We start from the raw sequence: 14,429 nt of genomic DNA, 5'->3' as shown, positions 1-14,429 counted from the left end.
CCTGAACCCAATGAACCCAGGCAGGTAGGGGAATTTAACCCCATCCCAGCCAATTTCTAAAGGGCAGAGCTGTGCTCTGTCACAGGAAGGCTCATAACAATCCGAGATTGACTGCCAAAGATATTCAAAGTGTACTGGCTGCAACTGGGACTGGGGTTTCAATGGTCACATGCCAAGGAAAAAGCCACTCTTAGAAAAACGTCACAAGGACAACCGCTTAAAATTTGCAAAATGGCATTTGAATGATGGATATGAGTTCTGGTCAAAGGTTTTAGGAACTGATGAAACAAAAATCAAGCTATTTGGTCACGCTGATAGTCGTTACGTTTGGAGAAAGTCTGGTGAGGTGTACAAAGAAAAGAACACCATACCTACTGTCAAGCATGGAGGTAGTAATATCCTTCTATGGGGCTGTTTTTCCTATAATGGCACATGAAATTTAGTTACAATACTTGATTAAATGGATTCCATAGCATACCAAAAGATATTAGCCAATCATCTGAAACCTTCTGCTACAAAACTTGGTTTAAAGAGCAACTGGGCGTTCCAACACAACAATGATCCGAAGCACACATCAAAATCTACTTCACAATGGTTAAAGTCAGTCCCGATCTAAATCCAACTAAGAATCTTTGGTATGAGCTGAAGAAGGCTGTGCACATGAGAAGTAAAGAATCATGCCAAAAGCTCACTGACAAATATCCTAATCATTTAAAAGAGGTTATTATTGGTAAAGGTGCCTCAACTAGCTATTCATTTCATTTTCCTTGTCAGGGTATGAATACTTTTAAATTTCCTTTTTTTGAGTTTTTGCATTCCCTGCCTCAAGATGGCTTCACATGTACCCGCATGGACATCTCAGAACTACATTTCCCATCATCCTCCTGCTCACTGGTAAATCCATCACAGTCGCATATGTAAGCAGGAGGATGATGGGAAATGTAGTTCTGAGAGGTGAAGCCATCTTGAGGCAGGGAATATAATTTAAAGGTTTAAAAAAGTGGTCAAAATGTAAAAAAATAAAAATAAAATAAAAATTTAGAACAATACACACAGCTTACGTAAACAGTTGTAGCAACACATGGGAACATGTAACACAATAAAATAAAAAGGTCCTTATGTACCCTTTAAGCAATAACAATACTTACTGCGGTTACTTTTCCCCACTCGGAATGCTGGGTGCTTTTCCTGTAAATCCCGATACAGACACACACACACACACACACACACACACACACAAAAAACACACACAGACACTGACACACACACATACAAACACACACACACACACACACACACACACACATGACACACACACACACACACACACACACAAACACACACACACACACACACACACACACACACACACACACACACACACACACACACACACACACACACACACACACACACACACACACACACACACACACACAACACACACACACACACAAACACACACACACACACACACACACACACACACACACACACACACACACACACACACACACACACACACACACACACACACACACACACACAACACACACAAACACACACACACACACACACACAACACACACACACAAACACGTGTGACCTACACACACACACATACAACCAACACACACCACACAACACAACACACACACACAACAAACTGTTTTGTACACACAGACTGAACTGACACACACACACACACAGACACTATACACACACACACAAACACACACACACACACAAACACAAACACACACACACAGACACACACACACACACGCACACAAAACAGCTCCCTGTGACTTAACCTTTCACAAAATAGCTCACAGAACCAGCAACCTATTTCACCAGGAGCATGTTGATGTATTTCTAGGTTTCTGCACGATATTTATACAGTTATAATGTGTAGCAGGGCCTACAGAATAAAAACATTTAATCTGGGGTAAAAAAAGAAATGAAATATATTTATTTATTTATTTATTTACTTTAAATACACATCCTGGCTTGCAAAAGTTTTTGTTTTTAATCTTTCCCTTTTCGCTTGGCTGCCATTAAGGATATCCTTGCAGAGCGACCCGATTGCTAAAGGGTTCAAAAGCACTTAGTCTCCCAGCAAGAGTCCACCTGCCTCCCCCCCTCGCTCCCTGCCTGCCTGCCTGCTTTCCACTTCACTGTGTTGAGAGAGAGGGGGGGGTGGGGGAGAGAGAGAGAGAGAGAGAGAGAGAGAGAGAGAGAGAGAGAGAGAGAGAACAAAACTAGCAAAACTAAATTAAACAAGAAAACAAACCGGGTCCCTAACTTATAATAGTTTCAACATACAAAGACATAAAGAGAGAGGACTGCAGTGAGTGTTGAATGCACAGTATACACTGTCTCTCACTAGGTATATATGGGGGAACTATTTCCCTCCCTCTATATATATATGTATCCTATTTATCACAGTAAATTTGCAGTTTTCCCCCATGTTTTCCCATGCTTATCTATGTGTTTACTGCAGTTTGCCATGTTTTTACATATGCTTTACCATACCTCTCTGTGCTTTACAATGTTTACCTATGCTTTACCATACCTCTCTGTGCTTTACAATGCTTCCCTATGCTTTACCATACCTCTCTGTGCTTTACAATGCTTCCCGATGGTTTACCATGCTTTCACTGTGCTTTATTAAGTTTGTGCTTTTATAGTTGTACACTGTTAAAATAACACGACAGCACTAAAAATAAAGGCTTATTCAGCATTACTGAGATGAAACTAGGCAACAAGAAGGTATAATTTTCGAGGAATGGTAGTGCCATTAACACTTTGCATGCAATTTCATGTTGGACGCTTTGTTAAAGTTCATTCCAAACGTGCTCGGGATTGCGGTTTCAATGGAAGATGCCAGAAAGTCTCTCTGTCTCACTCCTCAAATCGTTCCCAATTCCACCACGGTGGACAGGAAGATTATGGTCTTGAAAACAGCTGTGATGTTATACTGTTGGACTTGCTTCAGTAAACTATTCATTCAGTCTTCCAGAGTAATGGAGGGAGCCAGAGTAGGAGAACACACCCCCACACCAGGGCCATGCCAAACCCAAGCAGGGAAGAAGACACACAGAGAGGTCCTAATAAATTGTCCAGGCAGTTTATAAGAAACGCTGGTAAACCCGACTTGTTTTCATCGCAGTTCTGCCCTGTGCACAGTGTAAACATCTTTAAAATACATTGTCTGTAAGTCTGCAAGTCCAAGAGTCCATCTGTGGTTGAGTCCTGTGTGACTGTCTGTGGCAATTTCTGCTTAGACCATTATTTCCCATGCACACTCTTACAAAAATTTCCAACAGTAAAACCATAATATAGTGTAATAAAGCACAGTGAAAACGTGGTAAAGCAGAGAGGTATGATAAAGAATAACAAACAAACCAAAACAAACCATGGTAAACTTACCCTTATAAAAGCTTCCCTTAGTAACTTTCCCTCCCTCCCAGTCTCTTAGCTCTAACCACTAAAGCCACACTGCCTCACTCTCTCTCTCCCAGTCCCTCAGCGCTAACCACTAGAGCCACACTGCCTCCCTCCCTCCATCCCAGTCACTCAGCTCTAACCACTAGAGCCACACTGCCTCACTCTCTCTCTTTCCCAGTCCCTCAGCGCTAACCACTAGAGCCACACTGCCTCCCTCCCTCTTTCCGTCTCTCAGCTCTAACCACTAGAGCCACACTGCCTCCCTCCCTAACTCCTAGTCTCTCAGCTCTAACAATTAGAGTCATACTGCCTCTCTCCCTCTCGCCCTGTCCCTCAGCTCTAACCAGAAAAGCCATACTGCCTCCCTCCCTCCCAGTCCCTCAGCTCTAACCACCAGCACTCACTGCCACCCTCCAGGCAATGAATGCAGAATAAATTATTATTTCTTCCCAATTGACTCTGCTTTGCTCCTGATTCCCCCTGAAGCCAATCATCTCGCTCACAGTCTGACAGAACATTCATTACTGAGGCTCTGCAGCGTCTTCATCTAAAACTGCCCCACTGGGAAAATTCAGGGTTGTTGGTTTTATTTTGAAGAGTTTACAGTACGGGTGTAACGATATCCTAATGTCCCGATACAATACCTACCCTGATATGCAGCTCACAATACCATCCTTGTGATGGTCCTGACATGCTTCTTGCTTGTGCGAAGCACGATAAGACAAATAATCATTTAATGAAGGAGCATTTTGTTAAAAGACAGAAATGAAATGAGATAGGTAGAGTATGTATTCATGCCAGCTATAAAACATACTTATTCTGCATTCATGATTCATGAACCACTTGGTGAACTACAATGCGCTACTATGTTCAATCTAATCTTAAAGCAAAATCTTAAAAGGAGCTGACAGAGTTTAACCAGTACCAATACTTAAAGCACAGCACAAAAACCAGGAGCAGAGGACATGCAGAGTGGAGATTAAGAGACAGGCTGAGGACACAGGGAAGGAGAAACTTCTTCACACAGAGAGTGGGGAGGGGATGGAATGGACTACCAAGGGTTACCTAGTCACGTAGAGTCATGAAAAGAATAAAAACCATGTTAGGTGTTTTGATTTTCGTTCCCTTTCTTTGTACTAAAAGCAGTCACTCAGCGAGGCGGTGTCGACCCTTATCTCAAAGCTTGGTTGTCTCAGATAAACTCCATCTTCAAGCACTGGTCTAGACTCATTATTAGAAACACCGTCAACGTAGCTTAGCCACTGACTGTGCATTGGGGGCTACCTATAGATGCAGTTCTATATCCTCCAGAAATAGAAAACACTATCACTAGCTGAGCATCTTTTTATTATTATTATTATTATTATTATTATTATTATTATTATTATTATTATTATGTTTCTTGTTAAATATATGTGTATATGTATGTGTGTGTATGTGTGTGTGTGTGTGTGCACGAAAACCATGTTTTTTAATAATCCCCATAATAAAAAATGTGATTAATAATAATAAAACAAAACGCTATCATGAACCCTAAACGCACTTCTTTTCACCTCACTAAGAAATTGATTGAGCTGCTTCCCTCTAAACCTTAATTTACACAGCGATTGATCTGAGAATTCCCTCATTTCCCATAGACAACCCAGCAGGGATTAGTGGAGTCCAACTTCCTAGCAACAGCATCATGAGGGGGGAGCCAGAGAAGAAATAAATACTGTGTCCCAGAGCCCAGGTATCCTCACAGACCTGACTGTCAATATCAGCTGTCTCTGCTTCTCTCAGCTGTGAAATGTCTTTAAGCTGAGGAAGGAATTCAGAGTGCTGTGTGGTGCAGATAGTCAACGGGGTGTGGCCGCCCCATTGAACAGAGCACATCCAGAACCATGAGATCTAATAGATGAAATGTCTTCATTGATAGTATAAAGACACTGAGAAAGTCTGTCATTTAATTTATTAAGCTGATTTTAGTGTTTGTAAATGTGTTGCAGGGGGGACAACAATTACAGACACCAGTGCCATTTCACAGATACATCATCCATAACATTAAAAACGTAATAGTAATAAATTCTGAATGTCTGTCTGAAGACACTGAGAAAGAGTTCTAGTCCAAATGTCTGTCACTGAATTTATTAAACTTCTTTTAGTTTTTCTGAATTTAACAGAGAGCATCCTCAGAGGGAGCTTCTGAAAAGACTCCCAATACGGTAGCTCGGAGGTGAGAAAGTGGTTTGAAAGGTGACCATGAGCGGTTCAGCGACTCTAATTGACTGACTGTAAATGTATTGGAGGGGGGACAGAAATTACAGGTGCACCCCAACCCCCAGTGGCCATTTCTAGAATCACAGATACACCATAACAATTAAACACTCAATAGTAATAGTCTGAAGACACAGAGAAAGACTTATATTAAAAACAAACCATGGTAAACTAACCCTTATAATCCATAGTAAAACCACAGCAGAATGTAAAAAACAAAGTGAAAGCATGGGAAAGTATAGGGAAGCACACAGAGAGGTATGGTAAAGCATATTTAAAAAAAGCATAGCAAACCAGGGTTAACTATAGTAAAGCATACAATAATCATGGGGAAAGCATGTTAAAGATGCAAAAATATTGTGGTTTACTTTTCTAAGGGTTAGATCGCCCCAATTGATTTCTGAAGGCGTTGTAAGGGGCCGGCTGGCTTTATCATGTTCAGTTTCTGCATGCAGAGCCTCTGAATTTCAAAGCAATGCAATAAGGCATCAGGCAGAGCTCCGTGTGAGGTGGGCTGCTCATTTACAAACCCATGGCTCTGACTGCAGTTCAATAAGTTATCAATTGCTGGGTGGGCTGGTAGCTACTGCAGAAGGACAGCTGTTTGTTTTGTATATTCGTCTCTGATATGAGAATAAATTTCAGGCGATGAGATGAAAGACAATTTTAACCTTTAATTTATTTATTTTATGTCACCCTTATTAAAGTTTAAACTGATAAATTTGCTAAACTCTTCCCAAATTCTTTTTCTGTGGTTATACAGGCATTTACTTTACCACACCTCTCTGGGTTTTACAGTGCTTACTTTTGCTTTACCATGCTTTCACTGTGCTGTATTAACACTGTATTGCTTTGCTATGAGGGAGGGAGGGCGCAGTTCAGTCTCCACGCCTTAGCCCTGCCCTGGACTGGAGGGGGCACCCTTTCTGTTAGGGAATGCAGGGCTGTGCACCAGTCTACAGACAGCCTCTGTGCACTTTGGTTCCAGGGCATGTTCCCCAACCCCTCCCTCCTAATCGATGACGAGGAAACAGAATAATTGTAGGTCAGAAACCTTGTAGCTCCCCTGGGAACTGTTCCAGAGTCCTCTGCAGTTAAAATGTATCCTCAATTCACACGCATGCAAGCTGAGACACGCACACTGAGAGGACACGCACACTGAGACACACGCACACTGAGAGGACATGCACACTAAGAGGACACGCACTGAGGTCACGCACACTGAGAGGACACGCACTGCGAGGACACGCACACTGAGACACACGCACTGAGAGGACACGCACACTGAGACACACACACTGCGAGGACACGCACTGAGGCACTGAGAGGACACACGCACTGAGAGGACACGCACACTGAGGCACACGCACTGAGAGGGCATGCACACTGAGAAGACACACACACTGAGGCACACGCACTGAGAGGACACACACACTGAGGCACACGCACTGAGAGGGCATGCACACTGAGAAGACACACACTGAGAGGACACGCATACTGAGGCACACGCACTGAGAGGACACATGCACTGAGACACACGCACTGAGAGGGCATGCACACTGAGAAGACACACACTGAGAGGACACACGCACTCAGAGGACACGCACACTGAGAGGACACACACACTGAGAGGACACGCACACTGAGACACACGCACTGAGAGGACACGCACACTGAGAGACACGCACACTGAGAGGACACGCACACTGAGAGGACACGCACACTGAGAGGACACGCGCACTGAGAGGACACGCGCACTGAGGCACACGCACTGAAAGGGCACATGCACTGAGAGGACATGCACACTGACAGGACACGCACAGTGAGAGGGCACGCACACTGAGAGGACACGCACACTGAGGCACACGCACTGAGAGGACACGCACACTGAGAGGACACGTGCACTGAGGCACACACACTAGGAGGACACACGCACTGAGACACACGCACTGAGAGGGCACACGCACTGAGACACACGCACTGAGAGGACACGCACACTGAGAGGACACGCACAGTGAGAGGGCACGCGCACTGAGAGGACACGCACACTGAGGCACACGCACACTGAGAGGACACGCACACTGAGACACACGCACTGAGACACACACACTGAGAGGACACGCACACTGAGAGGACACGCACAGTGAGAGGACACGCACACTGAGAGGACACGCACAGTGAGAGGACACGCACACTGAGAGGACACGCACACTGAGAGGACACGCACACTGAGACACACGCACTGAGACACACACACTGAGAGGACACGCACACTGAGACACACGCACTCTGAGACACGGAGACGAACACACTCACGTGCTCAGGGAGAAAAGGGGTAATTCAGAATTTAACATCAGAAAGCGGATAACAATAAGCCACTTGATTCTCGATTTTTTAAAAAATCTTTTCAAGATTAGAAAGTCAAAAAATACAGTCATACAAGTCATGTTGCGGTGTTTTTTTTTTTTTTTTTAAAGCAAAAAACGGTTGGCCAGAACACACACACGCGCCTACGCTATATCTTCCTTAAACAGACGTTGTGCCTGTCCGTGTATCTCAATTCTACATGAAATGAAAAGTCTGCAAAAATAATCGGTTCAAAACCCAATGATTACATTTTAAGTTTAACTTACCGAGGTATGCTGTTGGTATTGATCAGTTATACTAACCTAGAGATACTTTAACATATTAATTAATTAAAATGACATCGCTGTCCTCCGCGGTGTCTCTGAGGTAACTACACAAGCTCGAGGCAGGCTGAAGCGGGGAGCCGCTGAGCGAGAGCATCTACCTCGCGCGTGAGAAAGGCAACGGCGCGCCTGTTGTTATTGACGAATATTCAAACTCACTCAACCAGGATTCTGATTTTAAATAATTGAATTAGTAAAATCTACATACTTACGGGTGAGACTTGTTCACACAGTAAGGAGAATGAGTTCACTGAGAGCAGATTTGGTAAGGGTCTGATTGTTGAAAGTCCTGGCTGGCTGGTCATTACAATAATATACCTGAACAAGCAGAGGGAGTTCTGGACCACAGGGCCGGGTGCAGCAGCAGCAGGGCTAGTGCGAGTTTCTAACCCTGCTCAAACTCCTGGCTCCTGATCATTGCAATATTAATAATAATAATACTAGACTTCATTGAGGGGAGTTCTGAACCCCAGGGCCGGGTGCAGCAGCAGCAGGGCTAGTGTGAGTTTCTAACCCTGCTCAAACTCCTGGCTCCTGATCATTGCAATATTAATAATAATAATACTAGACTTCATTGAGGGGAGTTCTGAACCCCAGGACTGGGTGCAGCAGCAGCAGCAGGGCTAGTGTGAGTTTCTAACCCTGCTCAAACTCCTGGCTCCTGATCATTGCAATATTAATAATAATAGACTTCATTGAGGGGAGCTCTGAACCCCAGGACTGGGTGCAGCAGCAGCAGGGCTAGTGTGAGTTTCTAACCCTGCTCAAACTCCTGGCTCCTGATCATTGCTATTATTAATAATAATAATAATAATAATAATAATAATAATAACTTCATTGAGTGGGGTTTCTGAACCTCACTCCTGGCTCCTGACTGTGTGCTAGTTTTTTCCCGACCCTCAGGACTGTGTTAATTACAAAATAACTTATAATATATATATATATATATATATATATATATATATATATAGCATCTCTGGTTCTTTTAAATATGTACCCTCGCTTCAATATGTCGAACCCCTCGCTTCAAAAACTGTCGAATATATTTGCATACTTCCCACTTCCATCTCTTTTCCCTCTCCCTTTCCTCTCTCCTTCCTTTCTCCTCTCTCCCTCTCTCATTTCCCTAGTAATTCTCTCCACGGCAACAAGGCTATAATTTCCCTGTGAGACTAGGGACAAAAACAAACAGCAGAGAAAAGAAAAAAACAACCATAAAAAATGCAATAAAGACAAGCACCTGGGCTCCTGACCCACGGTAGAGCTCTCCATCTCCCTCCCTCTACCTCCCTCCCTCCACCTCACTCACTACCTCCACCTGAACCTCCCTCCCTCCACTTCACTCACTACCTCCACCTGAACCTCCCTCCCTCCACCTCACTCACTACCTCCACCTGAACCTCCCTCCCTCCACCTCACTCCATCCACCTCACTCACTACCTCTACCTGAACCTCCCTCCCTCCACCTCACTCACTACCTCCACCTGAACTTCCCTCCCTCCACCTCACTCACTACCTCCATCTGAACCTCCCTCCCTCCACCTCCCTCCCTCCCTCCACCTCACTCACTACCTCCACCTGAACCTCCCTCCCTCCACCTCCCTCACTACCTCCACCTGAACCTCCCTCCCTCCACCTCACTCACTACCTCCACCTGAACCTCCCTCCCTCCATCTCCCTCACTACCTCCACCTGAACCTCCCTCCCTCCACCTCCCTCCATCCACCTCACTCACTACCACCACTTGAACCTCCCTCTCTCCACCTCCCTCCATCCACCTCCCTCACTACCTCCACCTGAACCTCCCTCCCTCCACCTCCCTCACTACCTCCACCTGAACCTCCCTCCATCCACCTCACTAACTACCTCCACCTGAACCTCCCTCCCTCCACCTCCCTCACTACCTCCTCCTGAACCTCCCTCCATCCACCTCACTCACTACCTCCACCTGAACCTCCCTCCCTCCCTCCACCTCACTCACTACCTTCACCTGAACCTCACTCCCTCCACCTTACTTACTCTCTCCACCTCCCTCCCTCCACCTCACTCAATCCCTCCACCTCCCTCCCTTCACCTACACCTCCCTCCCTCTACCTCACTCCCTCCATCCCTTCCTCCATTTCTCTACCCCTCCCTCCACCTGTCTCTCTATACACCAGTCCTTCAGTCTCTATCATATATATCTCATCTCTCTCCCTCTGAATATATATATATATATATATATCCCTCATGAATATATCTTTATATATATATATATATATCTATATATATATATATATATATATATATATATATATATATATGTATTCCCCATAAATATGTATTTGCTTATCAATATATGTACAGTGAATATAGATATATGCACAGTGTAAATGTCTTTTTCCTCCTCTATCTCTAGTGCAGTACAATATCTCTCACACTCCTCTCCCTCTTCCTCTCTTTTTTCTCTGTCAGCAAAATATCAAACAGCAGCACCCCAGTGCCACCCTGTCCTCCTCTCACCCCCCCCCCCCCCCCCCCCCCCCCCCCCCCCTTCTTCATAAACCAATCGTAAATCGGTAAATCTGGCTGTGTGGCTAGTCTTTCCTTCTCTCTCTCCTACTCTCTCCCTCCTTTTCTCTCCCTGGTCTGCTACATGAGCATGCAAGAGCACCACCATTCTTCTTCCCTTGCTCTCTCTTTCTCTCTCTTTTCTAATGTAATTATATATATTTCTTCCTCGCAATATAAAAACTGGGCAGCACACACTGACAAAGAGCACCAGCAAGCAAGAAATAATAATAAAAACAATAATGACAATAATAATAATACAAATAATCAGAGCAACAACAATGTCAATAATAATAATAATAATAATAATAATAATAATATAATAATAAGCATTGAAGCATCAGTTATCCGATTTGTAACCAGCAGTTGGAAACACACAAGTAAAAATACCTGCTACTTAAGTATGCATGGAGATAGAAGACATGCCTTGTGAAGATGCATTGCCCATTGTGAACCTGGACCCACTTGTCTTTGCTGTGAGTTTCTTCTTCTTCTTCTTCTTCTTCTTCTTCTTCTTCTTCTTCTTCTTCCCTTCCTTCCTTCCTTACTTCCTTACAAGTCTCAGCTCCACTCCTCGCATTTAGACCCAAAGACGTTTCAGTGTCGTAGCTTAGCGTGTTTGTGGATAACTGTGTCTGTGTGTGTGTGTGTGTGTGTATGCAGGAGTGATGCTCTGCACAGCTAAGAATGAATGGGGAAAAAAATGCTCATGATAGATTAATGTGTTCTCCTTCTCTCTCTTTCTCTCTACCTCTCTTCTCGCTCTTGCTCTCTACCCCCATCTCTCTCTCTCCCTGTCTGTCTCTCTCGCTCTCTCTCTCTCTTAAAGGTACAGTGTGTCAGTGCTCTTGCGTTGCTGTTGGCCGGCTGTGACTGTGGCTGAATCACTGTTCCGTGCTGTATCACTGTTCTGTGTTGTATTGCTGTTCTATGCTGTATTGCTGTTCTATGCTGTATCACTGTTCTATGCCGTATCGCTGTGTCTCTGTTCTATGCTGTATTGCTGTTCTATGCTGTATCGTTGTTGTATGCTGTATCGCTGTTCTATGCTGTATCGCTGTTCTATACTGTATTGCTGTTCTATGCTGTATCACTGTTCTATGCCGTATCGCTGTATCTCTGTTGTATGCTGTATCGCTGTTGTATGCTGTATCGCTGTTGTATGCTGTATCGCTGTTCTATGCTGTATCGCTGTTGTATGCTGTATCGTTGTTCTATGCCGTATCGCTGTATTGCTGTTGTATGCTGTATCTCTGTTGTATGCTGTATCGTTGTTCTATGCTGTATCGCTGTTCTATGCTGTAGCGCTATTATAAGGAGTCAGCTGCTCCGCTCCCATACATTCCAACTGAAGCGGCTCTGAGAGAGAGAGGTGGTTAGAGACGTAAATAAAGAGAATTTGGGAACTAAACAGGGTGAGCAGAGATGTATTATTAATACCCTGACAGAGAAGCCATGTGATTTTGCTTTGATGTCTCGTGTTGATAACAGCTAAAGCTGTAGAGCTGGGGCGGGTGTTTTTGTTTTTCCTATTTTTAGTGAGTTGCTCATCTCTGCCTCCCTCTCCACTGGGAAAAGGAAAAGCTGAAAAGAAACTGAGAAGGATGAACTGATCAGAGAGCAGGTACCAGGGATCGAGAGAGAGAGAGAGGGAGCGGGAGACAGAGTGAGGGAGAGAGGGGAGGGGGAAGAGAGAAAAATGGAGAGTGACAGAGAGAGTGAGGGAGAGGGAGACAGAGTTAGGGAGAGAGGGGAAGGGGAAGAGAGGGAGGGAGAGCGAGGGAGAGGGAGACAGGGAGAGTGGGGAAGAGAGAGAGGTGGTGATAACGAATTGACTGGTTAATAATACATGGGAACAGTGTGCTGCCCAGCTGCTGCTTCTAAAGAACAACAGAACAAGAGAGAGAGATGGAGAGAGAGAGAGAGAGAGAGAGAGAGAGAGAGAGAGAGAGCAGAGCACAGGCCTTTCAAGACATAATGTTATATTGTTATAACAGTGTACCTATACAAGGAAGAAGAGAAGTAATTGATAAACTGAAAACTCATTATTTTAATACTTAGCTACAGCATTTCGACTTTTGTCTTCAGATATGTGTCTGGGCTGGGGAACAGCTCCTGAACGCATATAAACCATGGTAAAGCATGGGAGAAAACTGCAAAAAATGCATTGCACATTTGATGCAGTCAACTTTTACAGCAGTAGACTTGTAGCATCCTGTCAATGTAAAGTCAAGGTGTAAAGTTAAGGTGTAAAGCTCTCCTCACCTCAGCGGGTTCATGGTAGAGGGAAGATGCTCCAGTCATTATAAAGGTGATCCCAGTGGTCCTGACTTGGAAGCTGAGTGCTGGTTTACCGGCGGCCGGCTGCGCTTCTGTTATGGAAAGAAGCAAACTGAAGAAAACAAACAAATACGAGCGAGCTGCCCTGGGAGCTCCCCTGAGCCCACAGCACACTGTGAGTGCCCGTGTTGATGTGCTTCTGTGCAACGGTAACCCAATCACTTACACCAGAGAGCAGTTAAATAATTCAGCAGCCTTCTGAGTCCCCCCCAGTAACAGCACAGCACAGTGTAATAAAGCACAGGGACAGCATTGTAAAACACAGAGGTATGGTAAAGCATAGACAAGCATTGTAAAGCACAGAGAGGTCTGGTAAAGCATAGGCAAGCATTGTAAAGCACAGAGAGGTATGGTAAAGCATAGGCAAGCATTGTAAAGCACAGAGAGGTATGGTAAAGTATAGGCAAGCATTGTAAAGCACAGAGAGGTATGGTAAAGCATAGGCAAGCATTGTAAAGCACAGAGAGGTCTGGTAAAGCATAGGGAAGCATTGTAAAGCACAGAGAGGTATGGTAAAGCATAGGCAAGCATTGTAAAGCACAGAGAGGTATGGTAAAGTATAGGCAAGCATTGTAAAGCACAGAGAGGTATGGTAAAGCATAGGCAAGCATTGTAAAGCACAGAGAGGTATGGTAAAGCATAGGCAAGCATTGTAAAGCACAGAGAGGTATGGTAAAGCATAGGCAAGCATTGTAAAGCACAGAGAGGTATGGTAAAGCATAGGCAAGCATTGTAAAGCACAGAGAGGTCTGGTAAAGCATAGGCAAGCATTGTAAAGCACAGAGAGGTATGGTAAAGCATAGGCAAGCATTGTAAAGCACAGAGAGGTATGGTAAAGCATAGGCAAGCATTGTAAAGCACAGAGAGGTATGGTAAAGCATAGGCAAGCATTGTAAAGCACAGAGAGGTATGGTAAAGTATAGGCAAGCATTGTAAAGCACAGAGAGGTATGGTAAAGTATAGGCAAGCATTGTAAAGCACAGAAAGGTGTGGTAAAGCATAGGCAAGCATTGTAAAGCACAGAGAGATATGATAAAGCATAGACAAGCATTGTGTACAGTGCACATGTATTGTGGTGAATCTTTAGTTTAGTTTAGTTTAGTTTAGTCACTTTGTGCCTGCAGGGCCAACAAAAGTGCATCT

General features: G+C 44.4%; 1 protein-coding gene across 1 annotated transcript in view; it reads right to left on the bottom strand.

The window, feature by feature from the left end:
* The window catches only part of LOC121324907 (SRC kinase signaling inhibitor 1-like), a 65,716-nt gene extending 53,386 nt beyond the window's left edge, over positions 1-12,330 (bottom strand). The window contains 1 exon segment of the mRNA XM_041267109.1: positions 11,373-12,330. Coding sequence (XP_041123043.1) covers positions 11,373-11,394 — 22 coding nt within the window. The 5' untranslated portion in view covers positions 11,395-12,330.
* Between the last annotated feature and the right edge of the window lie 2,099 nt (positions 12,331-14,429).

The sequence above is a fragment of the Polyodon spathula genome, chromosome 12, assembly GCF_017654505.1.
Source record: "Polyodon spathula isolate WHYD16114869_AA chromosome 12, ASM1765450v1, whole genome shotgun sequence".
NCBI classification, from domain to species: domain Eukaryota; kingdom Metazoa; phylum Chordata; class Actinopteri; order Acipenseriformes; family Polyodontidae; genus Polyodon; species Polyodon spathula.
The sequence above is the reverse complement of the archived record's forward strand: the minus strand, read 5'-3'. Positions and strand labels throughout refer to the sequence as shown.